The sequence below is a fragment of the Coptis chinensis genome, chromosome 9, assembly GCF_015680905.1.
Source record: "Coptis chinensis isolate HL-2020 chromosome 9, ASM1568090v1, whole genome shotgun sequence".
Taxonomy (NCBI): domain Eukaryota; kingdom Viridiplantae; phylum Streptophyta; class Magnoliopsida; order Ranunculales; family Ranunculaceae; genus Coptis; species Coptis chinensis.
This window is the reverse complement of record NC_141464.1, coordinates 21,701,833-21,729,040: the sequence shown is the minus strand read 5'-3', so window position 1 is coordinate 21,729,040 and position 27,208 is coordinate 21,701,833. Positions and strand designations below refer to the sequence as shown.

The 27,208-nt window shown below is 36.8% G+C and overlaps 3 protein-coding genes across 3 annotated transcripts; 1 reads left to right on the top strand and 2 right to left on the bottom strand.

The window, feature by feature from the left end:
* Positions 1-2,027: 2,027 nt before the first annotated feature.
* LOC147475201 (uncharacterized) lies at positions 2,028-3,155 on the bottom strand. Its single transcript, XM_086585318.1, has one exon. The coding sequence runs from the start codon at positions 3,153-3,155 to the stop codon at positions 2,028-2,030; it is 1,128 nt and encodes a 375-aa protein (XP_086441444.1).
* An 18,671-nt stretch (positions 3,156-21,826) lies between these two features.
* On the bottom strand, positions 21,827-22,528 carry LOC147475200 (uncharacterized). The gene has a single exon (XM_086585317.1). It carries the CDS (start codon positions 22,526-22,528, stop codon positions 21,827-21,829), a length of 702 nt encoding a protein of 233 aa, XP_086441443.1.
* Positions 22,529-26,508: 3,980 nt separating this feature from the next.
* LOC147475199 (uncharacterized) lies at positions 26,509-26,907 on the top strand. The gene has a single exon (XM_086585316.1). It carries the CDS (start codon positions 26,509-26,511, stop codon positions 26,905-26,907), a length of 399 nt encoding a protein of 132 aa, XP_086441442.1.
* The last annotated feature ends 301 nt before the right edge of the window (positions 26,908-27,208 follow it).

The following is a 27,208-nucleotide window of genomic DNA, read 5'->3' as shown; positions in this document are numbered from 1 at the left end:
GGGAAAAGTTTGCATTTTAAAGCATCATCACCTCGATAAAACCGGTTTGTTTGTGAAATTAATCACATGAAGCATAGGGCAACCCTCGACATCATCATATTGATCAAACTCGGTTGTTTGAAGTCTTTGTTATGAGTAGCCCTTTGGATGGCGAGAGAAAATTTGTCCAAAATACCATCTTCAATTGCCAGATTTTCTAGTGTCGATTCAAAAGGATCATTTGTCGGAAAAGAGCTTTTTAATCATTTCTCGACCGTTGCCGAGGAGTCATCGATCCAGTATCTGTTGGATCGTGATCATGGTCCACGATGGCGCCTATGGAGTGAAACGAGCGAGAAGAAAATGACGAAGATTCATCATTTCGTCGAGATGATTGTGGATGGTACGTTGGGCTTTCGAGACGATAATGTTGGAATGATAAGAACCGCGTTGCTGAAGTGTTTCACCATACTGATGGTTCCGATCATGAGTGCGATCATTATTCTGTTCGCCACTCGAATTCCTCGGGACTTGCCAATAATTTGTAGGATTGTGGGGTGCAGTCGGACGATTATTAGTAGTACCTTGCCTACCGAGAACGTGACCAAGTGGGTAGAGATTTCTCGGCGGAGGTCGGGGAATTTGTCGCCCATTACTCTTAACTCGTTGATGGCTGTTGCAAATATCACGAATCTCATCCTCACCACTTAAACGATCCCACACACTATTATGTCGTTGGCGTGTGTGACATTGTGGTGTGACAGATACAACATCATCTGCGAGTGGAGCGCGTCGTTTAAGATGACGCCTGTAGTAATTATTCTGTTTGCGGACAGTCTTTAACTTTTGAAGAAGTGCTTCTCGAGACATATGACTTACATTATCCGTGATCGATTTGGAGAATCGTCGAGGCAATAATCTCATTTGAATAATTTGGCGCATTGGTGAACGCAGCGGTATTAGAAGGTATTATCTTCGTCGGCGCCAAGTTGTCCTTGACCATCATGTTCGTGATGATCGTCAGTAATCACATCGGGACCTTGAGCTCTTCGAGTATGCATCATAACTTTCACAGAACGTGCTCGAGGGTGTAGTATAAGAACCGCAGACGGCGCCAATTATGTTTCGACCAAATATGATCAAAACACCAAGTGTTGATGAAAAAAGACGAAGAACGTAGAAAAGTAATTAGAAAAATGATGGTGATCGGGGGAATGATGAGACTGTACCTTGCGGTTGCCTACGTACCCAAATTATCAGTGGGATCAAGTCTCAAGAATGTAGTTCTGAATGAAAAATAGTTTGGTATTTATATAGGTAGAGTAGAGAGTCCTTGTAGCTCAAGTAATCTTGTAGCTTGAGTAATTGTGATATACTATAACTTTCAACTAATAATTATCTCTTTGATAAGAAACGAATCTGGACATAAATCAATGTACATTAGTGGCAAGCCATGTGGCTAAGGTTCAGCCTTAGCCACATGAGTTAATGGGCCTGTACATTGATCCATGATATTGCGAATTGGGCTTTAGCCCTGTCGATTAAACGAATAAAGTGGAGACTCCTACCAATGGACGTTTGCCACGTAGGTGGGGGTCGAAACACCTTCAAATTTGTGTAGATCCTCAAATAATGTTAGGCCCTTTATGATGGTCAATAGTAGATGCAAGTAAAACCTCTCTCCCTCGTTGGGCTTGGCAAAATACATCCTGCCAATAGCATAACTACTGCTTCTTTTAGTCCATACCTTTTCTGTTTTGTGCCAAACAAAGTGCTCGGGGAATTCTTGGTAAGTATAGACCTGAGCATCTGGATTTGAAGCACAACAGTCGAAGAATGAAGTGAGACTCGACTTTTGTTGTTTCGCCCTCTCAAGAATATTCTCCATCGGTTCCTTAGGGTTGAACACGACATGATGCATACCTGGCAACAAATCATAACTTAACAGTATGGCATTCCAGTATAACTTAATAGTATATTGATGAAATTGGTTTAATCAAGTGTTAAATACCTGGCAAGTGAAGAGATAACCTTACAACAGTTGGAAACTATTCATGTAAGGAAAACCCAAATAGCTGCCAAGCTGCTTCTGGTGGTCCAATATATCTAGCATCAATGTACTGTTTAATCTCATTTCCACCGTCCAACACCATTGTAGTTCTGTCATTGCCCTTGTAGATGTACTTGTGGATGTACTTAACACATTGCAATCTCACAAACACTTTGACATTAATGTGACAATTAAACATCCTCACCAATTGTGGATTATATGGGACAACATTCCTATTGTCAACCTCTTTGTCTTTCACCATATAGACATGTCCTGTGTTACGATGCATAGAAAGTGGATAACCGTCTTTTAGTATGGTTGTCGCATCTGTAAACTCATATGAAAAATGCTTTGTGCACTTGCCATTTTCCATACACGGTGAGTTCATATTTTTAACACCACACGGTCCATGGATCATACAACTCTTTATTGTATCAAAGAGCAAGGGATCCTTATCTGGGTTGGGAAATTCTGCAGAAATAATTCGATCAATTTGGGCTGCAGTACAAATTTTATCTTCATGCTTGAGGAAAAAGAGTGCATGCACGTGCAGGAGGCCATGCTTATGAAATTCAATGGTGTACACATGAGCTACTTCACGGTCAAACACAATTTTCTTCTTGATAAATTTCATTAAAGCTTTTCTCTTCAGTTCGAAAACACGGGCAAGAAGATCAGGTCGATCAAACGTATTTTGATTATTCAAAAGGGCTTCTTGCACTTCTGGCCAATGAGGATTAGCCGTCATCGTAAGGAATATATCTGGATGCTTATTGTAACGTGTTATAGCCATCGAGTCTTGAAAGATCTCATACATGTACCTTAGACTTCCAATGAACGATGATGACAAAATAAACCGCTGGCCAACCTGATCAGGATTCGTACCCTCAGCTAAATCTATCAAATTCATGTACACTTCAGCACGAAGATCCTTTTGGTGGGTATAATGATAGTATAGCCGATTTTGCTGAGTAGAAGCCCAAACATCACACAGAAGCTCTTGAAATAATTTTCCACCACAGAGTATTGCTGAATATTCAGTATGACGTTCGAACAAACGATATGCATAGAACACCATCTGAGTCAATCGCCTCAAATTGTCGTCATTGACATCATAAAGTTTCATTTCGGTTGACTATTCAAGCTCAGCTCGAGGGAATAACAAAGGATAATGTAGGGGTAGATAAGCGGGATTACATTCATCAATCCGCTTCAGTGCATTGCCTGATCTATAATGAAGAATGATATCTTTTGTGCTTCTGATTTCAGTTATATCCCCAAGTTTAACAACTGCAATTTCATTTGCTGAAGGAAGATTGTATCGCCGTTGGTCAGTAGATGTATTATAATGGAGATAAGCTGCCACGTCATTTTCCTCAGCTGTGCGAGCACTCAATATATCATATGTTTGACGAAATTTTTCAGCAAATCTATTACAATCCGACAGTGTACTCTGAATGACATCTAAAACATCACGTCTCAATTCTGGATTTCGGCGACGACGCACATCAAGGGCACTGGGTGGGTTATAAACATAGATCTGAGCATAAGTCACCATGAACGGTGAATGGAATAGGACCACTACCGCTGAATATTCGGTCATCCGGTTGACAACCGAGACTGGTAAATGCGTTAGCCAGGTTATACTGACGAAGATGTTGTCTAAATGACCTGGCTTTGGCGACACTACCATCATATAGATCTTGAATTGCAGGAGGCAATGGACTAAGTAAAGGAAGACTGACTTTTCCTTGTTTGCAATACATCCCGAAAAAGTGTCTTTTGACTGATGTATTTGCTAACCTTTCATCTTTACAGTGCAGAGCTTTACAAAAGGAGCATTCCACATCCATCTTTCGAAGATAATGGCGGACATTGTTGTGCATATTAGCAGGTTCTGCCATATTGACACCAGCTGTAAGAGGCTGAAAATAATCATCCACATCCATTTCGCTTTGGGTGTCACTAATGTGTTGGAAAAAAAATCCTAATGAGTTAGGAATGGAAATATTATTTTACTGAAAACAATGCTATAGAAAACACAATGTAATTCAACTTACATATATGAAGACATTGATATTGGAATATTATGAAGGTATGCTTCTAAGTTCCTTCTAGTTCGCTTGTTCTTTCTACGACTTATGCACTCTTTTTCTCTTCTATTGCGTTGGGCCAACTTGCGTCGAGAAGTCTGAGAAGGTGTATAAGCATTGGTCGGACTAACACTAAGATCATCCACTTCCATTTTGTTTTAGGTGTCACTAACATGTAGAAAAAAAAATCATAATGGGCTAGGAATGGAAATATTTTTGACGGAAAACAATGCTATAGAAAACACACAAAGAAATGAAACTTACATATGGGAAGACATGGACATAGTTATATTTTGAAGGCCTGCTTCTAAGTTCCTTCTTGTTCGCTTGCTACTTCTACCACTTATGAGCTCTATTTCTCTTCTATTGCGTCGAGAAGGCTGAGGTGTAAAAGCAATGGTCGGACTAACATTAAGAGTGGATTGTGGAGGAGTAACTACAACCTCATTTTGCACAGGAGGTGATTGATAACCCGCAAAAATAATAGAATCCTAAATATTAATGCTACAAGAACACTAATACGAAATCCTACCGTTCTTACGTTTAAATCAATTCTTCTTACTCTCAAGTCATAATCATGCAATATAATGAGTAAGGATTTCGTTCCACTCTTAAACCGTCAAGACTTAAATAGAATTCAATTGATCCAACACAAGGAACAATGGTGAGAGTGATGTGTTTGGTGTGAAATTTCTATACTACCATTCTCAACACAAGAACAATAATAACAATAAGACATAATTAAATTAAACTGAATTTAAAACTTTATAAAACTAAGATTGTGAATAAAGATAATTAACTTTATTGATCTAATAAAAAATAACAATGATATTATTGAATGAATAACAACTATTTTATTTATCTAATGAATGATATTCAATGATTTAAATAACTAATCTAAAACAAGGAAAATGAAAACTAATAAAAATGGAGATTCAAAACTAGATCTAGATCTAAAAACTAATCTAGATCTATCTTTTTCTAACCCTAAACTCCATTAACATTAGCTTCCTAACCTAACTGCCATTAACAAAGAATGAAGCTTTTGTTTTTATACATCCAGATCTAAAAATCGTGCATGGGCTTGGAGCCAGGGTTTGGGCCAGAGAATCAGGCCCAAAACCCAATTCTTTCGGTCCAAAAAGGCCTCTTCAGCTGCAGTTGGCTTCCACAGACTTTTCGTCCACTTCTGCTCCTCTGATTGGGTCAAGGCTTGGACCATTGCAAAGCTCTTTCCGAGCCGGTCGTTTTGACATAAGGTAGGCCCAATTCCGAGGTCTGAGTCCAAAGATACGGCTTTCGGAAGTTCTGCTGACTTTTGCTCCTTTATCTCGCTAAAGTGGTACATTTCTGCACATAATGGACTTTGAAGCCTGAAATGCATAAAAACGCGTAATCAATGTTAACTTTTACTTATTATTCACATAATTGGTCTACAGTATGATTATTAAGGGGTTAAAACTACAGTTTTGGGCTCTTATCAAACCACCCCCAAACAGCATTTTGCTTGTCCTCAAGCAAATATGAGAAATTAGAATAAGTGACCAAAAATGGAGTTCTAACTACTCGTTTTAGCTGAGTGCGATTGCATTGACCATATGCAACAAGGCCTTAAACCACTAGGAATTCCCTAGTGGACGAAGTTATAGCCTCGTGAGAGTTTTCGATGAAGGTACTCACAAACTTCATCTATACTACAACGACTAAGAAATAAAACTATTGTTTCCTTATTCATGCTCAACTATCTATACATCTCTCTAGCAATTACATAAGAATAACCAAAGAACCCTAAGCTAATATATGCATAATAATCAATCATCTAAAATAAACATATAACAATGAGTAATACTATGAAATGTAATAGCAGGTCCGTTTGAAAACTTCGAATAAGCGTCCTTAAGTAGGTCCTCACATAAATGTCAAGACAAAACCACTCTGATTTTTCCACTCAAGTTTAGCTACTCCGATTGTGCGGTGGGCACCCTTTACCTTACAATCTCAATGACAACAAGGAAGCCGGGTCGATCAAACACATCGCCACTTACTATCACACTAACCTATTCCTAATTGAGTTAGAGGTCTTTATTAGGTGTTGCGGGGATTAGGAGATGGTTTAAGAAGGAAGGAAATGGATATTCTAGAGGACAAGTCTGAGATAATAGAGTCTTCATATTATGTAACTAGAGAAAACCTTGTTATTTGCTTTTGCTTCTACACTTTGTTTCCATCCTTAGCCATATTTTTCTTTTCTTTGGCCTTTGACTCCCTTTTATTCTATTTTTTTGGAGTTTTTATTTATTTCTATTTTTTTTTTTTCTTTTCTTTTTTTTTCTTTTCTTTTTTTTTTTTTTTCTCTTTGGATGGAAACTTCTTTTCTTTATTTTCTAAAGCAACTAACTAATTTTTGTTTACACGGTGTTTTTCTTCTTCTTCTTTCTTCCTCATTCTATTCTCGGACTTATTCTAAATTGGGTAGGTTGATTTTTTTATTTTGTTTTGTTTTTGTAACAGGGTAAAGGAATTGTGGTTTATGGAAGGCTAAAGAAAGGCTCGAGGAGGGGCGACTAGCGGAAAATAATTCATAGGTTTGAATTTCGGCTATATCGATCCAAAGAGGGCCTAAATTCTCGCTTAGGATATGGTTTAGTGATCAAGCAAGTGGGCGTGTGATTTCTCTATCCGATTTTACTTCTCCCTTGTGTCATTTCTCAAATGTTTCGGCTTCATATAAAGCTTTAGGCTATATTCTCACAGGATTTGTAGAATAAGTACTCTAGCCTAGATTTGAGAAACTTCATTGCTAACAATCATAGATACTCATGTAATAAATTTATAGATAGATGCAAAGATTATTACCTACATATTAACCTAAGTTTCTAACAATTATTCCGATGCAACAACTCATTGAGACTTCTAGATTGTTAAGAGCATGGAGAAAGAAAACAATACCAATATTCCTAAGTGTATAGCATACTTTTTATTTATATTTTTGAATTTTTGAAATTTTAACTAGAAAACAAGTGCACATTATACATATCTATATCCTAACAGGATGCCTTAATTACGCGTGTTTCTATGCCCCCAAACAAGAAGCATTTTTGTCCTCAAAGCATTTAAATAAAGAGGGTAGAAAAATACCATGGAAATGCGTGAAATTTCGGAACATCCGCAAAACAAGGTTAGAATATACTAATATAGGAAATAAAAAAACGAACTCTATAAGAGTTCCACCCATTATGGGGTTAGCAGAATTAAATTGCTTGGGACATAAGCAGAAACTAACTGAAACTAAAAAAACTTACCTCCACTCCAGCGTTTACTCATCATCCTCCTCTTCTATAAAGAAGTGAGGTTCCTTTGCGTCCTACCATGCCATGATAATTTGCCATGCTTCACGCCATTTATCATCTACGGATGCCAACCTGTTAAGCGCCACTTGGTCGGATGGGGTGTAAGGTGCAACCTGATGAGGTTGTATCCTCCACCCTTGCCAAGTCATTGCACGGAAAGATCGAATAATAGAATTGGTGGGTCTCACAATGTCGAATTTAACCCAGTCCGTGAAACGGGCACAAAAAATAGGGAAGAAACATAGTATAATACGACAAACTAATATAGGCATAAGAAGATACTTATGCCTCATGCTATGGGCTCGTGCTAAACTAGACATCAAAGTTCTGGGAAGGTCATGGCACATACCCCCCCGTGGCTAAAGCAAGGAAGACGCTGCAAGTGGCATCATTCACAGAAGAAAAATGTCATTCCCCTAAAATGTTTAGCATGATCCAAAACATAACAGTTCCTATGTTCATGGACAGGCTACCAAGGGCGACGTTATATTCCCCTTGGTCCTCGATACGGAAAATGCCTGCCCCATAAGCCTCATGCAAAAAGTCATAAGTGTATATATGCATATTATCTACCCAATAGCATCATGGGTAATGTATTTCAGCGGGCATGGCAAGTCCAAGAACAAATGCTAGCAAGAACCATAAGCGGTTCCCAGCCTACGTGTGTGATCACCTCGCGAAACCAAGCACCATAAGTAGTGCTTTGAAACAAATCTTCGAAAGACTGTTCCGGTATCAATGTAGGAGATGTCATCTCAAAATTACGCTCTGGAATAGCTATGAATGATCTGGAAACTACCCGTAGAAAACTAGAATTTTTCTGGTCCAAGGAAGTCGGTAGGCTGGCCTTCATTATAGGGCGAGTCGCTCTGAAAATTTTAGAATTTCAGTGTTTGCTGGGTGGTCGGTATGATGCTTCTAGGTCCGATAGATGAGGGTGGTCGCTTCAAAGCCTTGGTAGCTCTAGGTCGATAGATGAGGGGGGTCGGCTTCGGCTTGAAGCGTATGGCTGGCTTCTAACTAAATTTTCAAAAAAATGTGAAGAAGCAGCGCAGCTTCGATGGATGGGCTGAACCGGAGTTTAGATGAAAAAGAAAGTAAAACTTGGAGTGGAAAACTTTTTTTTTTTACAAAGGAGCGAGGTGGGGGTAAGAATAGGAAGTTTAGTGATCAAGCATGGAAAAACCAAACACCCCCCCCAAACAAATTTTTGAAAATAGGTTTGTAAAAATTTATTTTAAAACGCTGGTCTTTTAAAGTCGATTCCCTAGACTTAAAGTGATATATATGTATTTACATGCGGTTTCCCATATATCAATAATCTAAAAAGTTGTGGGTCTTTCCACAAATAATTAACATGGAATGCACCATCAAAAGTAATTAAGCACCAAGATTTCCTATGATGTAGCTTAGTGGAATGAGAGTAAAGCCTTATAGATCTAAAACCTAATAGAGCATACAGTTTCTTCTTTTTGTCCTCCGAAGGGAATGCCAAGTAAATGAACATGAGAAAATTGATGGTTGTGGAAGATCGTAGGATGTGGATAATTTTGAGAAGGGAAAAATGAAAAAATGAAAAAAGTGTCCGGTGGCTTGTCCTTGGGTGTTACTTCTTCACTAGTTGGTTTTAGATAGTTATGAAGCATAGGAGAAACACCAAGGTCAAGTACAAACTCAATGGTTCTTTGAAAAGGTAGAGGGCGAGGAACATTCGTGATGGAAGGTGAATGAGTGACATGAGGATGTGAGGTGGGTGAATGGTGTTCAACTAGTGTTCTTAGTTCTATATCATCAGAGGCCTTGAGATATGCAAGACATTCCTCAATAGGTGGGTAAGAAGAATCACTGGGATAGAGGGTGAAAAATTCTTCTTCCGGCGTCATCAAGGCCAAGAGATGAATGGATGTCAATAGGAGAGAACTTCGTGAGTGACAAAGAAGGATTGCAAAAGAGTCGAAGGAAATCCTCCTTGATGTTATCTACGTCTAGGGAGTAGAAATTGTGATCCTTGTCTTCTTCCATAAGAGGGGTATCTACTAGTGTGGGGACTAAAGTGTCAGCCGCACTAATGTAAGGTACAAAACTCTCAATGGACTTCACTTCCCTTTCTACTGGGCAAACCTAGTTGTCCTTGTTTTTGTCTAAACATGTTAACTTCTACGAAAGATTTCCAAAAGAAAGAGTCATTGAGCCATCCCGACAATTAATTTGGGCATTGGCGGTTGCCAAGAAAGGGCGCCCTAAGATGATGGGAATGGAATCATGAGCAACTTCGTGTCAAGAATAACAAAGTCTATTTGGATAGTAAAATCCTGAACTTTAACGAGAATATTTTCAACTACACCCTTGGGATACTTAATAGAACGATCGGCTAACCGCAAAGTCATTTTGGTTGGTTGAAGTTTTGTTAGACCTAGTTGTTTATATAAATAAAAAGGGAGTAAGTTAACACTGCGCCCCGTGTCTAATAAAAGCGGTTGTTATGAAGGTATCACCTAAGGTGCATTATCTGATAGGGGCGACCAGGGTCCTTGTACTTAACAATTCCGTTATGTTCAGATAAAGAGGGATATTGTTCAGTTAAGAATGCTTCGTGGGGTATGTTGATTTTCCTCTTCTTGGTGCACAACTCTTTTAGAAACTTAGCGTGTCCAGGTAGACTTTTTATAGCATCTAGAAAAGGTAGGTTAATAGTTAGATTTTTAAACACTTCTCTAATCTCATCAAAATTCTCGTCTTTTTTAGACACAATTAGTCTCTCGGGATACGGTGGTTTATCTTTATGCCTAATATGAGGGGGAACATATTTGTTAACCGTTGCTTTATCTTTTATCACTTTCGAACTAGGTTTCCATATTGGAACCTCTACAGATGTAGGGTCTTCACTTTCTATTATTGGATCTTGTAATGTTTTCCCTTTTGGTTGTGGTTTAACTGGTACTTCTACAGTTGTAGGGTCTTCAGTTTCTATTATAGTATGTGGTATGGTATCATTTTTAGTTTGTGGGTAATCTTTAGGCATAGTCACTTTGTTATCAACTACAGCCGAAGCGAAGGGTAGTGGTAGTGATCACCAGAGGTCCCCTTTGGTTTATATTACCGTTATTAATGAATACTTTTTATTTCGGCGGTGTTTGTTGACTTAGGATTAGGTAATCGCTTGACTTGGAAACACACCGGTTTGGTTATTATTTTGGTTAGAAGACATGTCAATAACCTTTTGGCACAAAGACGCATCATTTGCATCGTTTGTTTCATCATATTAGAGTTTTGATCATCTTTGATCTTTCATCAAGTTGGAGTTTTGTTGCATAATTTGATTTTGTTTCTCCAACAAGGTCACTACTACTTTGTCGTAGATGGTTGTATTGGAATTAAAGCTTGTTGGCGTTCATGTCTTGATGTTGATAGTTCGGGTTATGGGTACTAAACCTCTATTCTGGTCACCTAAGTTCTCTTGTCCTTGATGTTGAGTTAACTGGTTAAAGTGTGATGGTTGTGGTGGTGTTTGTGCATAGACAAGAGGACAATAGAAGTCGGAATGCTCAAGACTACAACACATTACAATGAGTAGAGTTAATGTTCATGACTGGAGTGGGTTGTTGTTGAACGAGATGGCATCTACCTTTTTAGTGAGGGCATCGATAAGAGTTTTAAGCTTCGGGATCATGTTTAACCTCACGAGAAGAAGGAGAGGGCCGGGAGGAATCGTTACCTCCCCAATTGTTGTTCCTCTTAGATTGATCTTCTAAGAATGTATAAGCCTCTAAGGCTCCTTTACTAAGAAAACTACCCCCAGACATGATATCTAGAACCTCCTTATGATAATGTGAAAGCCCTTGAAGAAAGCACGAACAAGCGTGTCTTTCACAACAAGATTATGATGCGGGCATTCAATGAGAAGATCGATTGAAACGATTCAGGCCCTCGAAAAGGATTCATGAGGATTCTGGCTGAAGAAATGAATCTTGTGAAGCATTTCATCTGTCTTCAGTGGTGGGTAAAATTGTTCCATGAACAATTGAACAAGTTGAGCCCATGAGTCCACAGAGTTTGGCGTTTGGGCAGTTAACCAAGACGCCGCCTTGTCGGCTAGGGTGAAAGGCAACACTGCAGAAACACACTGGAAACACTCTACTATTTAGGAGGTCAAAACAAATCAAAAACTCATCAAATTTTTACTACAAACTCCTGCATTAGGATAGATACTCCTGTAAAAATTATAGAATTTTTAGAACTCCCTAAGTAACTTTACTCGTCTGTTTTTCAAGAACATACGGTGTGAAAACTGAAATGCAGCACTGTAAAGATCGTATTTTTTTCACAAGGTAAAACAACTTTGAAAAATCTGAAAATATTCTAGTAAATCAACAACACATTAAATATTATGTATGAATACTTTCAGAATTTTCGAAAATTTAGAAATACCTTCACCGCAGTGTTTTTCTCTGTGAATCCAGAGCCCCCTAAAGCTGAAAAATTGAGCAGTTCCGAAAATTCAAGAAATAAGAATGAAAAATTAAAAGGGTGGGTGGGTAGAGAATGGGGGATTGCCCCTTGGATTCAAGCAATTGAATTCTTGTCTTGAACGAGATTAAGATGGCAGCGGCGCCATTTGATAACCGTAAAAATAATAGAATCCTAAATATTAATGGTACAAGAACACTAATACGTAATCCTACCGTTCTTACGTTTAAATCAATTCTTCTTACTCTCAAGTCATAATCATGCAATATAATGAGTAAGGATTTCGTTCCACTCTTAAACCCTCAAGACTTAAATAGAATTCAATTGATCCAACACAAGGAACAATGGTGAGAGTGATGTGTTTGGTGTGAAATTTCTATACTACCATTCTCAACACAAGAACAATAATAACAATAAGACATAATTAAATTAAACTGAATTTAAAACTTTATAAAACTAAGATTGTGAATAAAGATAATTAACTTTATTGATCTAATAAAAAATAACAATGATATTATTGAATGAATAACAACTATTTTATTTATCTAATGAATGATATTCAATGATTTAAATAACTAATCTAAAACAAGGAAAATGAAAACTAATAAAAATGGAGATTCAAAACTAGATCTAGATATAAAAACTAATCTAGATCTATCTTTTTCTAACCCTAAACTCCATTAACATTAGCTTCCTAACCTAACTGCCATTAACAAAGAATGAAGCTTTTGTTTTATACATCCAGATCTAAAAATCGTGCATGGGCTTGGAGCCGGGGTTTGGGCGGAGAATCGGGCCCAAAACCCATTCTTCGGGTCCAAAAAGGCCTCTTCAGCTGCAGTTGGCTTCCACAGACTTTTCGTCCACTTCTGCTCCTCTGATTGGGTCAAGGCTTGGACCATTGCAAAGCTCTTTCCGAGCCGGTCGTTTTGACATAAGGTAGGCCCAATTCGAGGTCCGAGTCCAAAGATACTGACTTTGAAGTTCTGCTGACGACTTTGCTCCTTTATCTCGCTAAAGTGGTACATTTCTGCACATAATGGACTTTGAAGCCTGAAATGCATAAAAACACGTAATCAGTATTAACTCTTACTTATTATTCACATAATTGGTCTAACAGTATGATTATTAAGGGGTTAAAACTACAGTTTTGGGCTCTTATCAGTGATTGGACTTGATGGCCTTCATTTTGATAAAACATAACCATCAGAAGGCAGTAAACAACCACATCATATAATGAACGTATATAGGTTACATACCTTAGCAAGGGTAGCAAGCACATGGTCAATGATCCATTGTTTATGCTCACGTACTCAATTTATATAATCCAATTCTCTTTGCTGCATGATGCAAGTATATGAAAAGCCGCATAAAAAATTAAATGAGAATTTTGTCAAATGAACAAAAGAGTTTTTCTTTGTTACAAAATTTAAAAGTTTGAAATCATGTAAGAATCAAACATAACCAAACTGTGAAAAAGAAACTTCAAATACCTGAACAGATGTAGTAGGTTCATTGGTAGATTTAGGTGGTGCGTCGACAACAGAAACATCAAATGCACTTGTAGGTGGTGCCTTATCCATGGCTGATAATCAAACATTGATAAGGAAATTGCAGCAAATAAATAAAAGTGGTATACAACTATGATCAGGAACAACTATTAAGGGAGGTTTAGAGTCGTGCAAAATGCAACCATGTCACCAGTACCTCCAATTAGAGTTATCGACTTTTGTATAATTAAAATGTGAAGAGTTCCGATCCACTGGAACTTCTACCAAAGTTACACACATGTACTATACTTTAGTGTGCATAGCAAAAGGGTCTAAAAGCATAAAAGAGGCAAAGGAAGAAAGTGCAAGAATTGAATAATGGCAATGTTCGTCTTGCAAAAGAAACAAAAACAACATATATAGTCTAAAAGGATTGCTTCCCTTCTGCCCAACTACAACATATCATTTTTTAGAACACGGATCGCAAGAGATACACAATGGAACACTTCAACATTGCAATCCAAGTGATAAATTATAGAAAAAGTTCGTTGACATGCGCTCCTTTTTGTGTTGGTTGAGATGGTATTTGGATGATGTAGATAGATGATGGTCGTTGAACAAAACAGAAGCGTATCAAAACCTAATTATCCCTCAATAAGTAAAGGATGAGTAGGATATTGTTCCACTTTTAAGTGTATGTTATATGAAGGACAGGACTGGATAGGGGGTTTAAGGGATTAAAAACTATGATTGTAGACATTGTAGATTCTAATGCTAAACTAAACTAAATAAACTATTAAGAATTTATAGGAGAGGGAATTCAAGAGATTAGAATCCATCGATACCTTTGATCTGTGACGTATTGCTTCATGGTAGTTCTCACAAGTAGACTACAATTAGGCAATCGAGCGAGTGCCGATGCCCTCTTGGATGAAACATCGTTAATGAATAACTCTACTTAAGGTTGTTCCTATGTTTATGCTATTAATATCTTCTTTCCTTTTATGTGAGCTTAGGCAGTTATTCAATGAATCACCATCTAAGGCAAATACAAGGAATACTTCCCTTACTCTAAAACACTACACAACTAGAAGAAAAGTAGAGAATAATAGTATAATATTCAATTACAATAAATAAAACCCTATTCTAGCATTATATTCAATTGCAATAAATAAAAGCATGTCACTAGCAAACATTCAATTGCAATAAATAAAACCCTAAACTAGCATGATATTCGATTGCAATAAATAAAAACCTTAATCTATACTTCCATCCCCTGGTCTGGGTAATGGAACTAATAACTAAAAACATAAAGAACTAACCTGATTGGCGAATACCATGAACCAGAGGAATAAACAGACCCTAAGCACCGGCTTCATCTTGTCCCTTGAAGGAGAAGATTAGTCTTCCATAAAGAAGGAAGAATACGAAGAACGAGGAGAAGAAGAGTCAAAGAACATAAGACTAGAAAGACTAATTTATTAAGACTCGACTAGTTAAAATCGAATCTTTTATTATTAATCTCTCTCTGCCTCAAGTTCTGGAGACAAGAATATAAGTGAATTGGCAAGTTTCATGAGGCACTTAGGTCCTCTATTTATAGGGGTTACAATGAGTTCTAGAAGCATTCCAAACCGCCATCTGTTTCCTAATACAAATCAACTTCTTTCAGAGTCTAACTTTGTCTCTAAACTGAGAAGGAAGTGGCTACAGTGTCGGTTATCGCGTCTAGACACATGATCCTCGCGTCTAGACGCACGATCCTCATGTCTCAGATGAGAGAGTTTATTTTTCCTCTTTTGCTCCATCCTTCTTTCCTCTTTTGCGGGCTTTGGTCCAAGTAACGAATCCTTTTGCCTTGGGATTCCAAATAGGATTTAAAATAGGTCCAAGTTGCATCTTTCATAGCTTCAATTCCTTGTCCTTCTCTATGATTGTCCACAGGGTTCCCATGTGATCCATAATGCTTTGAATTGCTTCGTTTTATCCCTTTTTCTCTAATATTCTACAAAACTCTCTTTTTCACCTGTAGAATCATAAAACATAACTTACAAGCACTATTAGTCCACTAAGATAGCTAAACAAGAGGTATAATTGAGGGTTAAAATGTACTTTTTAAGCACTTATCATTCCTCTCGCAAAAGAAACAAAAACAGCATAGTGTAAAAAGATTGCTTCCTTTCTACCCAACTACAACCTAGCATTTTTTAGAACACGGATAACAAGAGATACACAATGGAACACTTCAACATTGCAATCCAAGTGATAAATTATAGAAGAAATCGTATGTTAAGTCCAAATTTTATAGCATAGCCTTAATCAAGCATAGCTAATAAATCCCCATTGATGCTCACTCAAGCATAGCCTCCCTTAACTTTCAGACCCTAAAGTAGTCTTTGCCTTTTGAAATTCATTATTCCAAGCATGAACTCAAACCTTTTGAAATTCATTATTCCCCTTTTTGATAGACAATCCAATATGATGCTAGCTGAGATATTAGAGGCATGGATTGTATATATAGTACTCCCATGAAAAGTTAGAAGCACATCTTATGGTTACATTTTGAGGAAACAAACATGCATTGAAAGAAATCAATGAGAATTTAAATTTGAGTATTCTTTTCTCCTTACAGATATTCCCACTCCTATTACTTGGCTTTACAATGTCAAAAAGGGAATCAAAATTTTCTTATAACTGAAATGAGTGGTCATGCATAAAAACTTATATGTTAAATATTCGAGTGAAGCGTGTTGGAAGCCTAAGGCAAAAATAATTATAACCGTCAGTTACCAACATACAATGCAAATTGTCAAAAGCATTAGCTTCATTACTTGTCACCCACATCTCATTAGACAAACTAACGAAGTTCAGTGATTATATTTTAACATGTCACCATATTAAAAAATAACAGTAGGACTATTAGGGGTAAATGTTGATTATCACCCAATTTTTCCAAGTTTTTGCTACTTAATAAATGAAAATAAAAAATATTATGTAACCTTCAAGTACACATCATTGTAATAAGTTAGCCCAGTTCCCTCACAAATCTATTATTAGCAAAGAATGTATAAGAAAAGTTAACAATGAAATCACACAACAATGAAAGAAGAATTTGCAAACCTTGCCGAATACCCACTGAATGAAGAGCTTCAATAACAAAGTGGATCGTACCTGGAAGTGGCTTATTTGAGAGTGACTATTTTTTTTTGACGTGAAGAAAAGGGGGAAAAAGGGTTTTTTTTGCTGGCGTGAAGAGAAGAAGCATGGGTGAATAGGCGAACGAACAAACGAACTCTGTAAAGTTTTCTTCTATTTGTTTTTGGCAAGTATATAGGACTCTAGTTGGTGGTTTTCAGTAGGACTGTTAGAAGAAAGTGAATATCTTGTACATTAAGTATATAGGACTCTATTTGGTGGTTTTTAGTAGGGCTCTTAGAAAGAAAGCGATTGTTTATCGTAGGATCTCCCAAAACTGCTTTCTCCCCGACCTCTCAATATAACAACATAAAAAAACCAAACTGCTTTATTATATATATATATATATATATGTGTGTGTGTGTGTGTGTGTGTGTGTGTGTGTGCGTGTGTGTGTGTGTATGTAAACACACAGTTTCATCCTAAACGAGTTCAGTAATATTATAACGAAAGATGAATGAGAAAACATAACAAAGTGAAAAAGCATTGATTTAGAACATTCCCAATGCAAATGAATATCAAGGGGGTGTGACAATATTCACCTTCAAATGGTCAAAATCCTTTGCCCAATGCAAAGGTGAATATCAAGGTGACTATTTTCCCAAGTCAAAACGAGATTGTGGCTGAGTTGTGAACTTCAGACGGGATGTTGGATTTCATCTGGATTACAAAACTCATCAGACGGAATCCAACATCCCATTTAGCTATATTTCTTTTTTTTCCAGACTGAATCAAACATCCCGTCCGGAGTGCTAACGGCTAATTCACCAACGGTCAGAAAGTCAGAACGGTAAAAAATGGTCAAAAATAAAAACTTTGGTATATATACAACATTTGTTCCATTTCAACTCACACTTCCAACAATCAGATTTCTTCTTCTTCAAAATCAGTTTTTCAAAAAAAAAAAAAAAATCAAATAGAATCTCAAGCATCTCAAACAACTCAAGCAAGTGGTATCATTCAAGAAATAGCAAAGACTCACTTTAGCATGTCCGAAGATCAAGCTCTATGTCTTGCTTGGATAAAAATTAGTGAAGACTCCGTTATTGGTGCTTTCCAAAATGCAAAAGGATTTTGGAATCATGTAACAAATGAGGTCAATCAAACATGTGGAGATAGGTCTTCCAATTCAATTTGCAGTAGATGGAAATATATTTCGAAAATGATGAACAAGTTTGTTGCAATTGTGAATGCGGTGGAGGCTCGAAATGCAAGTGGTACTACAATACAAAGCCGGGTAATTACAATTTCGTCAATTTGTCAATTTATAAATTTTGTTTATGATTATCTTAGTCTAATTCTTGTTTTTTTTTAGTTGTCCGAGGCAAGGATGACGTACCAACAACAAGAAAAAGCGTGTTTTTCAATTGATCATTGCTATGTTATACTCAAGGGTAATCCAAAGTGGAGTAGCATTTTTGAGACAAGGTCAAGCCGCCCCACAAAGGGAAAAGGTCGCAAAAGTGATGGTGAAGATTCAATTTCTAATTCACCAAGTGTTGGTGGAGTTGAATTGGAGGGTTCTAAAGAAATTGAGCGTCCTCTTGGATCGAAGAAAGCCAAGTCCAAGAGGAACAAAGAAAAATCAGTTGGTATGTTGGAGGGTTTCTTTAGAGGATACATTTGCAAGGGATACAAATGAAACATAAAAGTGCATAGAACTTAGGGAAAGGGAGTTTGCACATGGTCAAAGAACTGTGATGGCAAGAGAAGAAAAAAATCAAGTTCAAATGGAAAAAAATCGGCTTCAAAAGATGCAATATGAAGCTAAGATTTTAGCTACCGATACAAGTATTCTCCATCCTGATACCGCTTTTACAATCGAGCAACAACAAGCTGAAATACGTGCTGAATGGGTAAGGGCTAGAGGTTCTAGCTCTAACTAAGCTTATGTAATGTCTAGTATTTTATTTTAATTAATGCACTATGTATTTTAATTTCACTGTCTTTTTAATTAATAAACTATGTATTTTAATTTAACTGTTTTTTTAATTAATGAACCATGTATTTTAATTTCACTATTTTTTAATTAATGCACTATGTATGTTCTTTTCAATGTATGTATAATTAATGAAACATGCACTATGTTTAATTAATCAATATAATTATTTTCATAGAAATACAATTACAAATAAAATTAAAATACATTATAATATAGTTCATTAAAACATAACTTATAAAACACATAGGAACTTCATAGTTCACTTTTGGAAATACATAGGAAATACATCACACTTTGGAACTTATAGTTCACTTTTGGAATTACATAGGAAATACATCACACTTTGGAACTTCATAGTTCACTCACTTTCATTTCTATTTGCCCATCCTTTTCCCTCTGCATCATCTGACCAATTTGGATCATAAATTGGTATTGGTGTTTCTTCAATACCAGTCCAATTCCACACATGCTCAACTAAGTCCCTTTGAAGATTAGTATGTGTAACTTCATTTCTGATTTTATTTCTTGCTTGAATCATCTGATTGACAAAATGGTAACCATCATCTTCCTGAAAGAGCTCAAGTATTTTTTTCATTCCTCTGACCTTTCCAATTCCACACTCCACTTTCAGGTTCATTCTCAACAATCATATTATGCATTATAATGCATGCCTTCATTACGTCCCCAAGAACAACAACACTATGACAACGCGCAGAAGCCTTAAGAATATGCCATCTTGCTTGCAAAACTCCAAACATTCTTTCAATATCTTTTCTTGCAGCTTCTTGACGTTGACTAAAGATCTTTTCATGCTTATTTCTTGGATAATGAATGGATTGAACAAATGTGCCCCATTTTGGGTAAATACCATAAGCAAGATAATATTCCATATCGTAGGGATTACCATTCACATTAAAATTAACATTAGGAGCCTCACCTTGCTCTAATGATTCAAAAACATGAGAACGATGAAGCACGTTAATGTCATTATGCGAACCTCATAAGCCGAAGAAGCAATGCCAGATCCAACAATGTTTATCTACAATGGCTTCAAGTACCAAAGTTTGTTCCTTCTTGTACCCCACATGTTTCCTAGCCCATCCAGTTGGACAATTCTTCCACACCCAGTGCATACAGTTGATTGATCAAAGCATTCTAGGAAAACCCCTTTCCACATTTTTAGCTAATATCCTAGTTGTGTCTGCCTCAGTTTGTCGTCTCAAGTACTCTTCCTCGAACGCCGTGATTATTGCTGCGCACCAACGCTTCATAGATACAGTTGCTGTGGAATCTCCAATTTGAAAATACTGATCCGTTTAATCAGATGAACAACCAGTTGCTAATTGTTCAATTGCAGCTAATCCCTTCTGTTACCCAAAAGTTGCTTGCCGACCCAATCCATCCACCCTATCTTTGAAGTAGTCGTCTAATGCTGTAATAATTTTCAACATATATGTAAAAAGCTCTCTTTGCATCCTGTACTTTTGCCTAAACTTATGAGGAGACCACCTACAAGGTGTTCTGAAGTAATCCCTTAGTATTTATTATTTACGTAAATCACCACCATAAGTAATGGGTTTATTCACAATAATTCAATAAACCTATGTTATTAAGAAAATATGGATTATGACAAAAGTATTACAATCTTCATGTTATTACACCATAAGTAACTATTAATTATTGAGACCATGTAGAACTTGCATTAAAATTTGAACATAGAGAATGACAGCCAAGAGATAATAAATCAACTATTGCAATTCGGAAAAAGCAATGAAATTGCACAACCATGACACGCCTTGCTAGCATCCTCACCCGATGATGCTTTCCTATGACGGTTTGCAAATTCACCGAACGCAACTAACTTGTCTTGTGCAACTTTCTATAGCAAAGCTTGTTATTGCAATTGACTTAAGCCATTTCCTTCACGTTATTGCTTCCTTTAAGTTGTATGCCTATGATATTGGCTATTTTTTTTGGTAACCCTATGATATTGGTTGCATCCTTCTCAATTGGCATGAAATACTCTTAACATCTATGAACCTTGTTGTTTTACATTGATAAAATCCCAACCTATAGGAGGAATAACTCTGTCAAAACAATACCTTAAAAGATTGGAGAGAAACTGCTTTGATTGGAGGGCGATCAAATGGAATATAAGTCAATAAACAACCCTTCCAAACAAAATCTTAGCTTCTCGGCAGAACTACTACGAAACAACCACTCAATTCATGAAACCATAAAAAGACACTTATTGAAGCTCTACGATAAGAAACAAATTATTTGATCAATCAATCTACAATGTGGCTCTTACTTTTAAATGATCACTCATAAACTATAAACAACTATGATGCTTAACTAAAGAATGATATGCACGACCGTGTACCCAAATTGCACAACACATTGTTGATCAAAGAATGTATATTGATATTATACAACAACTTATTTTATGAAAAGGTAGTAAGTTTATTAGCTCAACAATTTATATGCCAAGTCCTTTCAATATTTCGTTATTGTTTACTACTTAACCCACCTATTCTCGTAGTTCAAGAAAATTAAAAATATTTGGTTTTCTCGTAAGTCTAGTCAATCACTGATGAAACATGTCTACTGAAAAAAGCACATCCATTTGCATTGGAAAGGTATAACGAGAAAAAAATGAAGGACACTGGCATGAAATCAAATGCATGACCAATATATGAGCTCAACATAAAGAAACAAAACAAAGTATCCCAAAGAAGTCCAAACTCAAATTAGAAATTGACAACAAACACACAACTATAGTTTAGTGTATGGAGGGCTCATTATTCCTCTTACACACATCTCGTTAAAATTAGTTCATATAAGAAAGATTAAAATAGGCAAACATAATGATATGACTGTACAAATAACTTATATATAACTCGCGTGTCTATTATTTTTAAAAAATATATGTATAGAGATTTATTCAATCATTGAAAGAGGAAGTTTAATGACGAAGGAAATGTGGGCATGGGCTATGTTCCTACTATGATTGAGACAATGACTAATTTGAAGTGCAAGTCAAGAAGCAAATGGATAGATAAAAATTAGAATTTAGATAAAGAAAATACCTTAAGAGTTTGGCTTACGTATAACCACGCTTCTTGTCACTTTTTTTTTTTGCTAAAAGGTAATTGATTAATAATAAAAGAATAAGAGTTACATGGAAATGAAATAAAAATGAAAAATGGTAGCTAAGGAAAGGTAACAACAAGTGTGTATCTTTCCTAGTACAAGAAACTCTAGTTGACAAATATGAAGTAAGTAGTATAGTGGTTCTCTAAATTCTTCATGAAAGGAGGTCTGGAGTCCCACCACATACTTTCTCCTTGAAGAAGAGCAACTCCATGTCGTGTACAGCTATCTACTTCTAAGTTAGTCTCTCTCCATATTGGAGTGACATTGTTCCATGCTGCTGCAGCCTTCATCCTTTGCCACATAAGCTTGAATCTCCAATGTACTGTATTATTCTGGAAAGCTTTAACCACCGAGGAGGAGTCACATTCCACCCATATATATCTCCATCCCATTTCCAAATCTTTTTTTATGGCTTGCACAATTGCCATTGTTTCAGCCAAGTAATTGGTCGCTATGCCCATGCCACCAGCTGCTGCTCCCAGAAAATCCCCCTTATAATTTTTGAGGACCAAACCCCATCCTGATCTTCCTGGATTTCCCCTCAAGCATCCATCAGTGTTAATCTTAAGAATTCCCGGAGGAGGTAAGAGCCAATAACATTCAAAGATTTTAGGGGATTTGCGAAGTTTGTGTTGAATATTAAAGCATTTCAGTACCTTGAGATTGTGTACTAAGTTCTCCATGTGACTTGATGACTTGTGACGGGCTCTTATTGTTGCTCTCCTGATTGAAAATGTCACTTGCTTGTAACTTGACTCCTTAGCATCATACAAAACCTTGTTTCTGTTCTTCCAGAGGCTTACCATGGCTGTCAAAGAGCACGCTTTCCACATGTCCAATATCAGTGAACTGTAGTGCTTACTCTGTTGTTGCACATCATTAAAAGATTCCAGCTCATTATGAATGTTGAAGATTTCCCTTGCATATTTCCAAACTCTCTTAGCAAAAGAGCAATGGAATAAGACATGAGCTAGAGATTCCACTTGATTTAGGCAAATGCAACATCTTGAGGCGAGATGAGTCTTCCTTCGCTGTAGCTGATCATCAGTTAGAGCTGCCCCATGTGCAAGCTTTCATGCAATTCCTTGTGTTATGGGAATGACTTTGCTATTCCAGATGAATTGACACCATGGTGGTTTTGCGACTTTTTTCCTAATTGCTTCATGTGCCTCTGACATTGTAAATTGCCCTGTAGTGGAAGCTATCTAGATTCTTGAATCTTCTTTAGAGCTATCCGGTTGTGGTATTGAAGATATATCAATTCCTAGCTGTTGTAACACTTAAGTCATTTTATTAGAGAACTGCCATCTATCATCTTGAATATATTCACAGAGTCTAGATTGAAATTTAGTAATTTCCTTTCTTTCCTCGTGAAAATACTCACATATTGGTTTCTGCATCAACCAATTCTCCCTCCAAAGATTAATAGACTCTCCATTACCAACCACCCATCCACGCTTCTTGTCATTGTGATTACAAAGAAACTGATAAGTTATATATTATTCCATGAAGAAGAAAAGGAGAAAACAACATTTAGGCATTATATTGGCCAAGCTCTTCCTAAACATCAAAGATTGACTGAATTTTAGTTTTATGCCCAGAAGCGAACGAATAGATACCATACAATCAATAATTAAATGAAGAAAGAAAGAAACTTTGCAAATGCTTTAGAAATATTGAATAGTGAAAAACCTTAGTAAGGCTTATTTTACAGCAACCCAATTTAACTAGGATAAGTAAAACAATTTCGAAAAAGACCTATTGCTTGTGGGAGATAACTATACATCCAACTATTTTTTACGAGTCTGTTACCCATTAATGGAAAAATAGACACGTAAGCATAATTAATAGCCTAATATTGAAAACAACATCATTTTATAATGATAACGAAATATGCATAAACGATAGGCTAACACAACCTACACTTTTTAATACAAAACACAGTGGTTTAATCAAGCGCATGAAAGAATTCTTGCAAACAACAACAAACCCTGTACACATTATAATACAAAACACGAATCTTGAGTGCCCGATACGCCCAATTATATATATATATATATATATATATATATATATATATATATATATATATATATATACCAAAGAAAAAGAGAGATCAGGTAAAACACCTGATTAATGCGGAAAAATCAGTCAGCAGCAAGAACACTTGATATAAACTGAACTTTTATTTTTATTTGTGGAATTATATTACAGGGGGGGAGAAAAGATTACACACTTATCACTCAAAACAAAGAGAAAATTGAAAGCTAAAATGAAAGATGATCCTCAACAAGGGTGAGGTATCCCTTTTATACTAGTCGGATCTCAAAATATAATTTGGAGTTTGCATAGGAAGTGGCTATGTGTGCTAAAGCAGTCGCAGTCGGCTGGGCCACCAAGACAAAGCATACTTGTCTTTTACTTCTATCTTGAAAGGATAAGAATCCTTATAATACTAAAATCCTATTCAACTTTTGACTTTTGAGAAAAGCAAAAGGTAGGATGTCTTCTTCAAGGGTCCCTCTTGATAACGCATTTCTTGTTTTGATTCCAGCTGTAAGGATAAGGATAAGAATCCTAAACAAAATAATGTTGATTCTGTTTCTAGTCCTTATCATGGGCCTTGATGTCTTGTAGGAACCGTTATTTTCAGAATCAATATTTCTACAAACCGCGAGAACCACGCGCAGCGGAATCAATGGGTTCTCACGATTTGGATAGAGAACATACCTTTTAGATCCATTTTTGATAACTTTGAGAATCCAAGCTTTATGAATCCGACTCAACAATCAACCACTTGATCTTCTGTTGTATTCCTTTAGAATAGATTGGACGTTGTGTGGACAACGATTTACCAATCCCCTTCTTTCTCACAAAGCTAGATCCAATTTTGGATCTATCTTTCCTTGCCTCTTTTTCTGTTCAGATAAATAGTGAATTTCGGCTAGAGAGAGATTATTCTATTTATAGGCTACAATAGGGACCATGAGGAGAAATTAGGGTTGGGCCTCCTGACAGGCTTGGGCTTCCCATGTTCGCCCAAAACACACGGCCCAAGTCCGTCAACAAATGACTTAATCCACTAAAGGCCATTGTTGCACTACCGCCCTAATCCCAAATTACGTGTCAGCATTTATAGGTTCCATATTATATGCTCATTGATCTCCCCGTGTTTAAGATATCGAATGTCCGTTGATTAAATCAAGTTACTGACAACTACATTAATCAACTTCTTTTGTTCTTGAGTAGTACCGCTCAACCTCATTGTCATGTCAAAATAAATCCACCTGTAGGGTTTACATGACAATCTTTTTGAGCTCTTCAAGGGGACATCATCAACCCGACTTCTTGCGGGACACGGATTCCTTCTATAATCAACAGCACACCTTACATACAATGTCATTACCCAATCCATCGAGTTTGTTGATTCACAAATGAATCTCACTCATTGATGATTTAAAGCAATGTACAATGCATGTAAGTGCCCGTTATTATATCCGGATTAGGAGGACAAACATCCATAATAATAGAGGTGTTTGTTCTCTTATATAGTCAGTATAAGGAGAAACAACCTCACTTGGTTATGTTCAATACACACAAAGTATACTAATATAATCCTATAGTCAAGATAGACTAATACTAGATTATACTATAACCGTACCAATGGTTTGTCTAAATCCATCTAGGTTGTGAATGATTACTTATACTTTATAAGGTACTGATGATATGATCTTCTGTGTATCCACACTATATCCTCTATAACATAAAGTATTAGACACATGCATATAACTAATAACATATATAATATGCATAACATTTGCCCATATGATTCTCATTCAAAATATAAAGAATTAGAGTTAATACAAAAGTAATGCTTTTAGTATATAACCCTATCAGTCTGCCACTATGATCAAATATGATTAGGAGTGCCAAATTGAGTGCATAAATTTTCATCAACTTGGGAAAGGAAATCTTCTTCCCCTTCTTCAGGTTCTGAGTAGTCTGAAGTAAAGTCACCTAGATGAGTGAGGAATTCATAAGGGCCTACTTCATTAATAAGTTGACAAGTCTCAAGAGCAGATGGGCTAAGTGCCAAAGAACTCTTTTTGCTCAACTTTTCATAGAAATTAGTTCTATTAGAATTATCCAATGATTCTGTTTGGATAAAAAATCTATCAGATTCAGAAAAAAGTGTGAACCTTAGATTCTTTTGTACATAACTATATATGATGGGGACCTTTTTTAAGGCCTGTTTAGTAATGGGGACCTTTTTTAAGGCGACTTGTAGTAATGGTAGTTAAGTTACTACCGTGCTCCTGTGCTCTTTTATAACCTGTTTTAGTTAAAGCGCTCTGAGTTTCCCTCTCTTATCCAAAACAAGTTTAAGTTTTATTCCTTTTTCTGGTAAATTCCTCATCTGCTTACAGAGTGAGTTTAGAGAAGGAAGGATTATTCAAAGTTCATGGCTTCCTCTAGTAATCCTATAGAAACTGAAAATAATATAAACCAAATGAGTTCTAGAAATAGTTCATGGAGCTCTTTGTTTGGTCGGTCAGGAGGCCAAGATTGAAATGTAGCTTTCAAGGAGTTCACTCCTATTATCATCGATAGAGTAGCTCAAGTTCCTGAGGACCTTGTTGAACAAGGTATCAAACAATGGGATGAACATCTGGTGGGGTATTTTGTGGGTAAAAGATTGTCTTTTCTTACAGTGAAGGATGTGCTCAAAAAAAGATGGAAGTTGAAGGGTTCCTTTGAAATCACGACGGACAAGGAGATGTTTTATATGAGTTTTACGAGTAATGAAGATAGGCAGATGGTTCTGGAAGGGGGAGAGTGTTCGTTATTAAGCCATGGTCAGTGGAGGTTGACAGTTATAAGAATGAGGGCTACAATTCCGATATGGGTGAAGCTGCTGGATGTTCCAAAGGAGATGTGGACGTTTGATGGACTATCATATCTCGCCAGTTTGATTGGTGGAACCCCAAAGTTCATGGATGAGGCTACAATAAAGAGGAAAAGGCTCTCATTTGCCCAATTTTGCTTTGAATTTCCTGTTAACCATAGCTACAAAGAATTTATTAAGATTAAAGCTGGTGCTCGAGACATTGTCATTCCCCTTGAGTATCCATGGAAGTCGTTGTCCTGTGAAAAGTGTAATCGGTTTGGGCACGACACAGCTTAGTGTGGTGTGAGGGTTAGTAGAGTGTAGGCAAGAAGGTAGAGTGGGCAGACAAATGCAACTAGAGTGTATAGAGAAGAGTCTAACAGGGGAGAGTCTGCGAGTGCTGTAACTAGGCAGCAAGGGGAGGTGAATACAAGGGGTCGTCGAGTGGTTGAAGAAGTGGAATTGCCTCTTGCCATTGTAAGTATGAATCCGATAAGGACCCAAACAGTGGACATCAGGAGGCAAAATGGCGATGGGGATGGGAGTTTATTGGAGGAATAGAGGCTCAGAGTAGCAGCCACAAGAAGAGGAATGTCAG